The sequence below is a fragment of the Jaculus jaculus genome, chromosome 1 (genome assembly GCF_020740685.1).
Source record: "Jaculus jaculus isolate mJacJac1 chromosome 1, mJacJac1.mat.Y.cur, whole genome shotgun sequence".
Taxonomy (NCBI): domain Eukaryota; kingdom Metazoa; phylum Chordata; class Mammalia; order Rodentia; family Dipodidae; genus Jaculus; species Jaculus jaculus.
The window spans coordinates 317,632,837-317,646,990 of NC_059102.1; the positions used below are offsets into that span (position 1 = coordinate 317,632,837).

General features: G+C 38.0%; 1 protein-coding gene and 1 pseudogene across 2 annotated transcripts in view; both read left to right on the top strand.

Annotated features, from left to right (window-relative positions):
* Nucleotides 1-3,809: 3,809 nt before the first annotated feature.
* LOC123458360 lies at nucleotides 3,810-3,906 on the top strand (annotated as a pseudogene).
* A 524-nt stretch (nucleotides 3,907-4,430) lies between these two features.
* Spta1 (spectrin alpha, erythrocytic 1) overlaps nucleotides 4,431-14,154 on the top strand; it is a 64,493-nt gene continuing 54,769 nt past the window's right edge. For both annotated transcript variants that reach the window (XM_004671090.2, XM_004671089.2), the window contains exons 1-7: nucleotides 4,431-4,534; nucleotides 6,025-6,261; nucleotides 7,532-7,657; nucleotides 8,984-9,124; nucleotides 9,855-10,001; nucleotides 12,886-13,019; nucleotides 13,684-13,828. In XM_004671090.2, coding sequence (XP_004671147.2) covers nucleotides 4,511-4,534; nucleotides 6,025-6,261; nucleotides 7,532-7,657; nucleotides 8,984-9,124; nucleotides 9,855-10,001; nucleotides 12,886-13,019; nucleotides 13,684-13,828 — 954 coding nt within the window. In that variant the 5' untranslated portion in view covers nucleotides 4,431-4,510. The remainder of the gene's footprint in view (nucleotides 4,535-6,024; nucleotides 6,262-7,531; nucleotides 7,658-8,983; nucleotides 9,125-9,854; nucleotides 10,002-12,885; nucleotides 13,020-13,683; nucleotides 13,829-14,154) is intronic.

The window sequence follows — 14,154 nt, forward strand, 5'->3', positions numbered from 1 at the left end:
CCTCCTAAGTGCTGGGATCAAAGACATGTTCCACCTTGCCAGGCACAAGAAGCTTCTGTTTTGAAATGGCAATGATCTTGGGATGACTCAGAAGGCACCATGGTCCTGAGAAAAAAGAGGAGTGCTCAGCACTGAAATATCTCTATCACACCTTCCAAGGCTCAGAGTCCATTGTGGAAGAGGTGGTGGAAAGAATGGAAGAGCCAAAGGAAGGACAGGTCTCCTTACAATGTGCTCCTCCAGACACAAAATGACATGGATATCCATGACCTCACAGTGCCTGATACTACCTACACAAGACCATCATAATAGGAGGAAAAGATGATGACTTAAAAAAAAAAAAAAGACTAACTGAGAGTGGAAGGAGTATGAGAGAGAGTGCAGTTTCAAATGGGAAAGTGGGGTGAGGGAGGAATTACCATGGGTTATTATCTTCAATTATAGAAGTTGTCAATAACAAAATAAATTTTAAAAAATATTTTTATGTATTTAATAGCAGAGAGAGAAGAGAGATACAGAGAAGAGAGACAGAGAGAGAGAGAATGGGTGCATCAGTGCCTCTAGCCAGTGCAAATGAGCTCCAGATGAATGTCCTACATAGCACATCTGGCTTTACATGGATACTAGGGAATTAAACCAGGTCATTAGGCTTTGCAGGCAAGTACCTTAACTGCAGTGCCATCTCTCCATTCCAATATTTTTAATTAAGGTACTCTAAACTAAACTACCATATGCGTTTTCAGCTAGAGTTAAGGAGTGAATAACCTTAGTTATGTACAAGATTACCCTCTTTGCCAACTGTGGTGCTGTGTGCCTGCCGCCCATGAGCTGAGCTGACAAAGCAGGAGGACAAAGTGTTCAAGGGCAGCTAGGACTGTGTAGGGAGAGCCTGTCTCAAGAGAAAGAGTGTTTTCATATTTGGAATTATTTTTCTGTCCTGACTTGTTTAGTAGAAAATTTTCTAGAGAAATAAAACATAAAATTTCAAAATAATGGATTAATAGCATCTTTTATTCCATGAGAAAATAAAAAAAAAAACAATTCCATTTAAAAATGAACAAGTTCATCTTTGCTGGTCAATGAGCACAGAAAGTTCGATTCCAAATATTCTTCAGTGAGAAAAGAATGAACTTTCAGCTATAAAGCTGTTGGTGCAGCTGAGCCTCAGAGAGCATCAAGTGAGTCCCCGCGTTCGGATGCCTGAGCCGGGTGATGCAAGCTGCTCAGGGCTGATTGCGTTACTGAGTGAAGTAAAGATCTGCTCAGAGCTGATAACCCTGGCAGCCCTCCAAACCACCCCACCCATGTCAAACTCTACAAAAGACTTCTCTTTAAAAAAGAACTTTATTTAATGTTTTCTCCAACTTTTGACTTTCGAGTGAGTCAGAATAGAAAAGATAATTTTAAAACCACCTCTTGTGCAGTGAACTGTTTCTACTTTAACTCATCTCAGGTCCTCAAAGGTTATTTCTCTGTTACCTCTGCTGGAAATTATATGAATTACTGTACTTCGTTTTCATTTCTTTCTCTTCCTTCTCTTTAAGTTCATCTGTCTGTGATCGACTCCAGCATCTTCTGCAGCCTTTTAGTGCTCATGTGTGTACTTTACTGGACAGTTTTCTGATGGTCTATACTTTTATACCTCCACAGCCCTCTCACACATTCCTTATCTGGGTCTTTTCTAATCTGTGTTCAGAACTAGTGAGAATTCTTGGGGGGCAAGGAAAGTACAAAGAGATGGTTAAGGGTCTAACTGTAAAGCTAATAAGGCTTGATTTTCTCATCATGACCTTGCATCTATCTCAAGGACATGCAGTGATTCTTGTCCTATTAATGGTAAACAGTGTCCACAGAGTGGCAATCATGTAAGTTTCAAGGAATTAGGAAGGCAGAGGACTAAATTTGATGCCAGTAGCTTGCAGAATACCATCCAGAGAGCTGACGGAGAAGCACTGACCATGAATCCCTCCGCTGCAATGATGGAAACATAAAGAGCCCATCTGTTTTAATATATTATGCCTTTACCTAGGAGGTTTCCCATGGACTCCATCATTGCTCTTATGAGCTCCAAAGACCATTTTTTACCTACTTGAATTTTGTGACTTGCTTATTTGCATAAGCCTTATAGCTTGAACTTAGGCTTCTTGCCTTTCATTGTTTATGCTTTTGTTCCCATACTCAAGAATCCATTGCAGAGAAGTCTCCACCCTCACTTTTTCCTATGAGGTTTTTAAACATTTATTTAGTTAGTTAGTTAGTTATTCATTTGAGAGGCAGAAAAAGAAGGAGAGAGAAAGAGAGAGGATTGGCATGCCAGAGCCTCCAGCCACTCACTGCAAAGGAACTCCAGATGCATGTGACACCTTGTGCATCTGGTTTACATGAGTCCTGGGGAATTGAACCTTGTTCCTTTGGCTTTGTAAGCAGGCACCTTAACTGCTAAGCCATCTCTCTAGCCCCCTATGAGTTTTATATAGTTTCAATATAGTCATATAAAACTTGATTCTAAGACTAAACACATAAATTAGCAGATTCATTGTACCATACACTCTGAAGAGCTTGTGTCTGGAATTGTGAGGGTATAAAAGTATAGACCATCAGAAAACTGTCCAGTAAAGTACACACATGAGCACTGAAAGGCTGCAGAAGATGCTGGAGTCGATTACAGACAGATGAACTTAAAGAGAAGGAAATATACTATATTTCTCCAAGACATAAAATCCAGTATTTGTGAGTAGCTACCATATATATATATTGGCATTATTAGTTTATGTTATTAACTTCTAATTTTAGAAGATCCTGGAATTTATCATTTGCATTTTTATATGAGACAACAGATTAGATTGAAGTCTCATCCTTCAGGTATAACTACTAAGGTATTCAAACAGTCAATTTCATGTCACTATGACAACCGTGTCATTCTACACCCCTTGCATTTAGTCAGTCTTCTCTTAGCCATCAGAATTTTGGGTTCTGGTCTCCATGCCATGGGGTCATCTCACCAAAAATGCAAAGCATGTAATAAAATCATGACCAAATATATATTGTGGCCCAATCATCAGGTCTGATCATCTTTAAATGGAACTGTCTCTTCAACATTAAAGTTAGGAAAATTGTGCATCAACACAAAATAATGAAATTGGATATTTATATTAACACGCACAAAAATCCAACTCAAGTGCTAATATAGGCTTAATGTAATGTGAGACTTGAAACTATGAGCCTGCTAGAAGCAAACATCCAGGAAGGCTTCATGACTTTGCTTTTGACAATGGCTTCTAGGATACAGGGGAAAAACTTTAAGCACTAAGAACAAATGGAATGAAGCTTGGCACAGATGTGCCAGTAATTTGTAGAAAAGTATAAAACATTTGGACTATTGTAGTTTTCTGTCTTGTTTTGCTTTAGCAAGGTAATCTCAAAGAATGCTTCCATTTTCCCATTAAAAAGTGAGATGTAAAATAGTATGTATGACATGGATCCCAGTCAGTCACATTTCCTAATGTCCTGTGATGGTTCTGTATAGATTGTCAAATGAGGACCCCAGTTATTGCTTCATTCAGTGCAAAATAAACATGTTTATGCAGCTTATCGCTTTTGGTTCTTTTCTATTTAAATGATCAATGGTAAGTTAGATCATAGTTTTAAAAAACTTAATCTATGAAGGCATAAATAAAGTGTTCTAATTTTCAGACCCTGCAGAAAAATTTTAAAGAAGTTATTGAGTAAAAGGCTATGAAAAATCTGTAACTGAACCTTGATGAAGTAGTTGAACTATATTTCCTAGAAATACATCAAAACACAACACTGTGTTCGCTTCAGCAGCTCATATACTAAAATTGGAAGGACACAGCATGGACCCTGTGCAGGGATGACTCACAGATTTATGAAGCCGTCCATACTTTTCCTAATATTCAAATAACAATTCAATCTGAAATTTTATTTTTGCCATGATGTGTCTGGACATAGATATATTTTCTGCCACAAAACACACATTAGAAAAAACCCATACACATATATGCTCTGAATTCTCACAGTTCTCACAGTAGAGCCAAGAGAATGAATAGCCCAGAACCACTTTCTAACTTATAACACCCATGTATTATAAAATCTAGGTCTATTCAAAGAAATAAAACAGAATCTAACAGAGGTCAGTCTGACAGCTAGGACGGGTTTTTCTTCCTACTCTTTCATCTGAAAACTTTGCTTTCATTTGTTTTTTGAAGCCCTATTGAGATCCTGAGAACCATAGTCCCCCAAAACTGCTGAGTCACCTTGTCTGTGACAGTCAGCAGCTGCCTCAGCTGAATATGTCTCCTGAAGATAATGTTGATTATCTATGATTGGCGGGACTCAAAAACTTTTTTTTTTTTTTTTTTGATCTTTGCCACAGTCACTTTTCTGGTTTCCCTATTTGAATTAGACTAGACATTCCAAGCGATTCTTTTCCTGCTATTTGTCTCTATCTCAAATACATTTCCTCTGGCCAAGTAACAGGTCTTTCGAAAAAATGGAGCACCTTCCAAAGGAAACAGTGAGTACTAAATGCTGCTTTCATCAGGGCAATGTGTCCCTGATATTAGTAGGACAGGAGACTCTTCAAATTTCTAAACTACCTTTACCAGAGGCATTAAGATTTATTTGTCTTTGATGTATAATAGAGAATTTTAACTTTCATTTTACTTTTGTGGATGTTTTACTTTAAAAAATAAGACCTAGAACTTGTGTCTATAAAGCAATGAAAATTCAACAATCACTTGCTGAATTCAGCTCCCATTAAAAAACTAATAGTTAAATTGAAGCCAAGTAATACTTTAAAAGGATTTGGGTCTCCATGGGATGATTGAATTTTATAGCCACAGTGGTAGTTGATATCCACAGAAAATAAATTAGATTTATAAAAACTAGAAAGAGATTAAAATATAAACTATAAATGGAGTGTTCTGGATAACATAAATAAGGAAAACTGTATGCATACCCATGTAAATGATGTGGCCCTAATTAAATAATCATGGATATTGTTACACACAGGCCAGATTGCTCAAATACATCATTAATTGTATTGTCTGATAGTACAATGATTTATATTCTAAAATTAATTAATGAAATACTAATAATTTGAAATTAGTGACAAGTAGAAGACATGCTGAATAGATTTCTATTTTTAGTAAACCTTCTATAAGCAAATAATATATTGGATGCATTTTTTAATAAGAGAGAAACAAAAATTTTTCAAGTTTTGTGTATATTTCAATAAACAAATTTAAAATAATTTCTAATTACTCATTAAATTAGGTTCAAAATGATCAGCTCTTTCAATGACGGTTTTTACCCTTGAAGGGCATAAAATTACATTTCTTTGTTAGCTATCTGAAATTCTGTGATATTGCTGCATAATCAGTCCAACTTCATTTTATCTATACAAAAATAAATGTTCTCACACATCTATGTGAGAAGTTGAGAAAAATCTTCTGGATTATTGAGAATTACTAGTTGATGAAATATATATAAATTTAAAAATACATAGTTATACTTCAGCCCTTTTTACAATAGGACTATATAGGCTTAAAGATATGTCAACACAGGCTGGAGAGATGGCTTAGCAGTTAAGTGCTTGCATTTGAAGCCTAAGGACCCTGGATCAAGGCTCAATTCCCCAGGACCCACGTTAGCCAGATGCACAAGGGGGCGCAGGCTTCTAGAGTTTGTTTGCAGTGGCTGGAGGCCCTGGCACACCCATTCTTTCTCTCTGCCTCTTTCTCTCTCTCTGTCTGTTGCTCTCAAATAAATAAATTAATTAATTAAAAAAAAGATATGTAAACAGACTTAACTAAATGCCTTGGGATATATAAGAAGGGCAGATTCTAAAGATGTTGGGAACTTGCACTAGTTAGAAGATTACTTAGAAGCTTTATTTATTTTAGTTGTTAAATGACACAATGGTCATGAATATTTATAGGGCATAGTATGAGATTTCAAAACATTTAGAGTTTTTTGTTGTTGTTGTTTTGTTTTGACTTGCAGGCTGTGGAAAGCAGTGGGCCAAAGGTTTTAGAAACAGCAGAAGAAATCCAGCAGCGGAGAGAAGAGGTGCTGAATCGGTACCGGAGGTTCAAGGACCGGGTTGCTGAGAGAGGGCAGAAGCTCGAAGAGTCCTATCACTACCAAGTTTTCAGGCGAGATGCAGATGACCTGGAGAAATGGATCATGGAAAAACTCGAGATTGCAAGGGATAAGACCTATGAGCCCTCAAATATCCAGGTCACTCCCTGGCACAGACCTCCCCAGAGCAGACCCTAAGATCTCTAGAGAAGGGAACAGGTTTTTCTCTGGTAATGTTGAGGGAAAAGGACAAAAAATATCTGATTCCCCTCACAAAAAAAGAAAGACAGACAAAAATAAGCAAGAAAAACTAGTAGAATGAGAAGCTTCAGAACTGAATTAAGAGAAAGTCTAAAGATTCATTCTTGTTTGGCTAGAGGGATGAGAATTTAAAGAAAAAATCAAACAAAATGCCAGTGCATTAGTTATTGAAAGCATCAAACTACTTTATGTTGAAAGTACATTCAGAACTCACCTTTTTTTTTTTTTACTTCCATAATTGTACACAATATCCCATGGTCCTTATAATTAGGTAAATAGTTGTTAAATGATAAGGGAATGATATAATAGAGGATTGGTCTATCCATTAAGACAGTAGTCCTACCATTAAACGGTTTCCATCTTAACATCTTAACCTTCAGGATTTTATTTGCAAATAATATTTATTCCACATAGCATTTTATGATAGCTTAATGAACAAAATAGTGAGTGATAGTTCAAGAAATCTCTGACATACCATGTTCCATATGCTTTCCATATTATGTGGCATTATGATGGAATCATGGTTAAAAAAAAAATCAGTGTTTCTAAAGTAATTGCATTCTACTCTCTTCAGAACTGGGGCTTTGCCTATTTTCCCCAAATTGCTCTCTATGCCTGCATTTAAATTTAAATGAAGGTCCCATAAGAGCAAGCTTAGTGAGAAGTTCTAACCCTATCTGATGACCTAATACGATAGCCTATTTCATGTTAGGGTTACAGCAAAGGAGTGACATGCTAAAGGGGTCATTGATTTTAATCAGGTAATACCTGGAAGAAGATAGGAATGATATATGTTAAGGGAGTCACTTCCTATATGACAAGAACTGAGCCCTACCTGCAGTTTTAAAATGTAATTATTATAATTTTTATCCTCCTCAATGTTAGATATACTCAATGGGATTCATTCATTTCTCTTTTCAGAACACCATGTTGCATGCTTTTATTCATGTGAGAGTTTATGAAGGTTTAAAACCGTAGGCTATTCTACTGATAATTTCCCAAAGACAGTGGGATAGAAAATACCCTCTCTATGGCCTCTGACTTGAGTATTTGTGTTGGGTAGCTCCACCTTGAGAAACCATTTGTTTTAGGAAATGATTGTGTCTCCTATGGCATAGCTAATGGGAACTAGCTTCATTGAATGTAAACCCTACTCTCTAAACTTCAGGGGAAATATCTGAAGCATGAATCCTTTGTAGCAGAAATACAAGCAAAATCCAAGGTCCTGCCAGAACTTGAAGAAATCAGGGAAACCCGATTTGCTGAAGATCATTTTGCCCATGAGGCCACCAAGGTAAATGAATGTTATGACACCAGTGAGAAGCCTGTAATGGTTGATTGTGTTATGAGGGTTTTAGTTGATTGTCCCTGGTACAAACTGTGATATACCTGGCTCAAAGCAAGGGCTCATGCTTCCTGTGCTGTGGTGGAGTTGCGAAGGAAGGAATGATGGGACATCCTTGTGTTTCTTAAGGTGGGGGAAAGAGCTGTGACACAGAAGATGCCATTGGATGTTGCCTGCTCTGCTAATTGTGCCATTGAATCTTCTCTGAAGTCTTTCCAACTTTTCCTGTGAAAGCTGGCTGTTTTCACACCCTATCCCCCATGCCTCTTACTGTACCTTTGCAAACTTTCCTTTTTGCTTACTTACAAAAAAAAACAAAACAAAACAAACAACAACAAAAAAAAACCCTAAAATCTCATGTCTAGAAAATTTTCCTTGAACAGCCAAACCTAAAAATCAGGATCATTTCAATAAGAATTTACCACTGCCTTACCTATTTTTAAAGCATCAGCTATTTTCTGACGGTCCATGTAAGCTCCCAGATGCTGACAACACATCGTCAGCCTGAGCTGCATAATGAGACCCTGTTGCAAAATGACATAAACCAAAACAAAAATATTTGAGTAATGTTTAAAACTTCTTCCATCTGTCACCATCAGTAAGGTTATATTGGATAGCACTAGAGCCAATTTCTAGTAGAAACATGGCCCGTATATTACCTTGAACAATAGTGAAGTTGAAAATATAAAATTCTTGAAGAGATGAATGATACCACTGCTAATTTTAGTTTCAGAAAACATGCACTGCAGGCCCTTCTGATCTAATTTAGCATTCAAATCTCTCTCTATGTGGTCAAACTATGTAGTTGCCAGATAGATATTCTTATCATTTTGTTGCAACTATTTTTCCAGTTAGTAAACAAAAATCATAGCTCTTATACTTTCTGAAAATAATTCATTTGCTTCTTCTATGACATTAATGTGAATATTTACTGTACCCAGTGTTCACTCCTTGCTTATCATTTACCTGTCAAAAATCCTTATGTTCCATAAGGCCCAATTCAAATGAACATCTTCCCATAAACTTTCTGCCCACCTATCTTGTACTTATATGTTTGCATACTCTAAATGTCTAAAAAAATTTTACTGAAGCTTTCTCTCAAGGAATATCACCTTTGTTTTAGGTTAATAATTATTTTTATCCATTCTTTCTCTAGCTATGCATTGAAGAATTAGTGTATGAATGAGTAGGGATAGAATTTTTCTGCACAAGTCTCTGAATATGCACCTACTCCACAGCCTCTGTTCCTCAGCAGTTCTTCTCTCTCCCCCAAAGACTCATCTGGAGGAGTTGCGCCGCCTGTGGGACCTGCTGCTGGAGCTGACCCAGGAGAAGAGTGACCTGCTGCTGCGGGCGCTGAAGTTCTACCAGTACTCACAGGACTGTGAAGACATCCTGGAGTGGATCAAAGAGAAGGTATAGGACAGTGTGCATGAGGGACCTCTGATCCACCCGTCCTGGGCAACTCATAGCAACTTCCTGCAGGTTAGTCACAAAGTGGCCAAGGAGTTTGTTCCTGAACTTCATTCACTGCAAAAAGGGTGAATTGTGATAAAGACAAGGGGGTATTCTGAAGAGGAGGCCAAGCCTAAACTCATGTTTGTGGATATGATAAAGACTTAAAAATGTGCTTTGAACTATTAGCTAAGCTCATCCCTTTTTATGTCCCATATTTTTACATGCTTTTTTTTAATTGTTTTTTTTCTTCTTACATTGGAACTGGTCTCAAAGTATTTTCAATTCGTGTCTTTTAGTGATGTAACAATGGGTTCTTTTTTTCCCTAAATAGTCAGGACTGAATATTTATGCAAGATCCCAGTGCATTGCTTTCATAGCTATTCAGTATGAAAGCCACCAGAGTACCAGCAGGATGACTTGTGTCCTCGTGTTCTGAAAAGTAGATGGTATTTCCAGAGGTAGGCTCCAGCAGTGCCCCTCATCTCACCAAATGATTATCCTGAAAAGTATTGTCCCCACACCAAGCTGCCACCTCAAGGTACATTCCTGCTTTTCCCAGGAGGGGTCTCCCAGGCTACCGCATCTCCCCATAGTTCCCCTGAGAATGCAAGCAGCGTCTTGGGACTTTTGACCTGTGGGAACTCTTAAAGCTTCACTGGTGAGACAGGCAGCTTGTCTGTACCTGCAGGAAGCTATCGTGACCTTAGTAGAGCTTGGTGAGGACTGGGAGCGAACGGAAGTGCTGCATAAGAAGTTTGAGGAGTTCCAAGAAGAACTGAACATCCGGAAAGGAAAGGTGGACAGAGTGAACCAGTATGCCAACGAGTGTGCCCAGGTGAGGGGCAAGGGCCAGGCCAGGGATGGGTTCATCTTCAACAATTTCCGGCCTCTAGTAGATGAGATCTGAGGAAAATGGGAGAGAAATGGGGATATCATGAGAAAATAGAAATATTACTCCCTGAAGAAACATGTCTGGAGTAAACTTTTCTTTCGCTCCCTTTTCAAGTCCATGGAAACGATGCTGCTGGTGGTGGCTGTGGTGGTATATGTGTGTGTGTGTGAGAAAGAGAGAGAGAGTTAAATCTACAACGAAAAATGTGGCACCTCCTGTACCCTCTGCCTCATGCAGTACAGGGTTTCTTTCATTTATGGCCATTCTTTCCTCATGAAAGAAATAAGAATAAACTAGAGAATATAAATTACAGCTATTAACACAAATGCACATATACAGGATTGTTAAGACAATACTGAAATAAGTTTGCAATCTAGATATCTCAGAAAAGTCAGATGATATATAGTCATTCATATAAATAAGCATATGCATATATACAATACATACACCTATGTATGTATACACATTTCTCTATAATATCCATATACATTTGTGTATACATATATATATATATTTCATATATGAACATGACATAAGTAAACTCCAATAGTTGCCTATATTACACTTTTTATTATGGTTCATTGTGATTGCAGCTCTATAGTAAGAATATTAATAGTCCTATGCTAACAGAACCAAGAATTCAGAATGAATAGATACTAGAAAAAGGAAAATAACTGCTTCTCATTTTTTTTTCAAAGACGCATTTCTGATGATTTCTACATGTACTCCTTTTAGCACTTTTCTCTTGGAGAAACATTTTTTATCTATTGCTTTCTAACAAACATATTTTTGTTTGTGACTCAGATATGGACTGCTTGGCTGGGCTATTTTCCAATGTCACCTATTATTCTTAAGTGGCTAGAGCTATTTAGTGACTCCATTGGGGTAGAGGACCTGGGACTGTCTTGGTGTCATCTGGGGCTTAGGGGAGGATGGCAAAGGCTTTCTCCAGTTAGGAATCACAGATGAAAGCGTACATGCAGCATTTGTCTTTATGTACCTACACGGCCTCACTTAGAATGAATTTTTTTTTCCAAGTCCAACCATTTTTCTGAAAATTTCATTATTTCAGTTTTCCTTAATGCTTGGTAAAATTCCACTGTGTATATATAGCACATCTTCATTATCCACTCATAAGTTGATGGATACTTTGGCTAGCTATTATGAATAGAAAAGTAATAAACATGGTCAATCAGGTATATTTCTAATAAAGAGTAGAGTCTTTAAGGTCTATGCCCTGGAGCAGTTAGCTGGGCCAAATGGTAGATACATTTTCATCTATTTCAGGAGTTGTCTCCATACTGATTTGCATAGTGGTTGAGCAAGTTTGCACTCCCACCAGCAATAGGTATGGGTCCTCTTTCCCAACAGCCTCACCAGCATTTGTTGACATTTGATCTTTTTTGGGGGGGAGGGGAATTAATTCTATCATTACTGGAATGTTATGAAATCTTAAAGTTATTTTGATTTGCATTTCTCTGATGAATAATGATGTTGAACATCTCTTTAAGTGTATAGTGACCATTTGTATTTATTCTGTTGTGAATTCTCTGTTCATTTTTTTTTAATTTGGCTGTTTATTTTTTATTGTTTAAGTTTTTGAGTTCTTTGTAGATTCTAGATATTAGACCTTTGTCAGAGGCACAGCTGGTGAGATTTCATCCCATTCTGTGGGATGTCTATTGACTGGTTTTGTCTTGTTTGCTTGCCTGCACAGTAACTTTGTAGTTTCATGAGGTCCCAGTGGTTGAGTATTGAACTAATTTCCTCTGCTATGGTGGTCTTATTCAGGAAGTCTTTCCCTAGGCCTGTATCATGTAGTGTTCTCATTAATTTTTCTTCTCCTTGTTTTAGAGGCACTTATCCATTTAGAGTTGAGTTTTGTGCAGGGTAAAAGAAGATGCTCTAATTTTATTCTTCCACAAGTAGTTATCCAATATCTCCAGCACTATTTGTTGAAGATGCTTTCTTTCCTACAGTGTGTATTTTGGCCTCTTAGTCAAAGATGAGGTAGCTATATTTACTCAGATTTAGAGATGGATCTTCTATTCCATTCATTTGTTCCAATACCATGCTGTTTGAGTTACTATGATTTTGTAGTATATCTTGAAATCACATATGGTGACACCTCCAAACATATTTCTTATTCTTCAATAGTTTTATTATTTATTTGAGTGAGAAAGAGGTAAGAAGGGAGAGAGAGAGAATGGGCATGCCTCCAGCCACTACAAATGAACTCCAAACACATGTACTACCTTGTGCATATGGCTTATGTGGGTCCTGGGGAATTGAACCATGGTCCTTTGGCTTTGCAAGCAAGTGTCTTAACCACTAAGTTATCCCTCCATCCCCAGACATATTTCTTTTATTGAGGATATGTTTGGTTACCTGAGGCCTTCTGTTCTTCCATATGAATTTTCAGATTACTTTCCTATCTCTGTAAAGAACACTGCTGGAAATTTTATTGGAATTGCATTGAATCTGTATAATGCTTTTGGCAGGATGGCAATTTTCACAAAATCAACTTTTCCACTCAATGAAATTTCTCTCCTTTTCATTTTTTTTTTTTGAGTTCTCAGGGGTTTTGTAGGCATCAGCATGGGAATTTGTGTTAGTAGACTAGTCCAGGGACTGGGGCACAAGATACAATATCTGTTAGGCTGATTTTATGGGTTGGTAATTTTTCTGGACAGCAAGGATATGGTAAAGTTCAGTGTCTAGCTACTATGGTCATTCTCCACTTCTGACAAAGGAAGAACATTGTAAAATTCTGTGTTGAAGTGTATCGTCATCTTTCCATAACTGCAGCACTGATTTTGGCCCTCAGGAGAAACACCCTAAGTTGCTTGAGATAAAGTCAAAACAAGATGAGGTGAATGCTGCCTGGGAGCGTCTCTGTAACCTGGCTCTCAAGCGACGAGAAAGTCTGTCCAATGCTGCAGACCTCCAGCGATTCAAAAGGTATGGCTCTAGCCACTGATTTGTAGAAATGGCACCGGCTTTTTTGTTTGGTTGTTTTGACTATTTCTATTCCCTTCAGCAATTAATGATCAACACCCCAAACCTGACAACAATTTTCTATCTCTATCCCACTCTCTCTCATCCCTTCTCCCTTTGATTTTGTTTGTGTACATGTATGTATATGTGGTATATACAGTGCAGGTGCAGACATGTAAACAGAGGCCAGAGGAAGATACAAGTGATCCTCCATCACTTGAACAGTCTCTCACTGAACAGGAGCTCACCACCTTTTAGTGCAACTGGACTGAGCCCCAGCAATCCTTTCTTTGCTCCCCCTTGGCTGGCAGCACTGTGGTTATAAGCATGCACAGTCATGTCCAGTTGTTTTCCCCCCACCAGAGTGCTGAGGAGCAAACTCGGGTCCTTGTGCTTGAACAGCAAGCACTCCTGACCACGGATCCATCTCCCCAACCCAGGTTTCCAACTTTTCAATGGAAACAACAGACAAAAAAAGAATCTGCTGGTTATTTTATTGGTAGTCTATAGGAAAATATGGCAATCACCACCTGGGTGAGCTAGGCTGATCCGCTGATGTCTTTTTGGCTTACTGGCCTGGCAATGCCTGAGAACTCGGTTTGTTAGAGTTCATATCAATGTCTCATAGGGATGTGACTGAAGCCATCCAGTGGATGGAGGAGAAGGAACCTCTGCTCACCTCTGAAGACTATGGCAAAGATCTTGTCAGTTCTGAGGCACTGTTTCACAGTCATAAAAGACTTGAGAGAAACCTTGCAGTCATGGATGACAAGGTAAGCCCCTGTTGGAGGGACGGCCTGTCGCTGGAGTTAAAAATGTGGTGGTTCTCATATCTAACACCACCCCTTAGAGGACACAACAAATTTACCATTGAACTTCCATTCACAACTTTAGCCAGCCTAAGGTGTTTATCCCTAAGTTTCCAAAGAATTCAGAGCACAGAGAGATCCACACTTGGGCTCTATCTAACTTTAGCCCTGACCCTCCTGTAACCAGTTCCACAGTTCTTTTTTTGTTATTGTCTGTTTGTTTATTTTTGTTTTTGTTTTATTCTTTGGTCTCTCTTGTGATAATAAATTGTAAAATCCTCCACTTAATG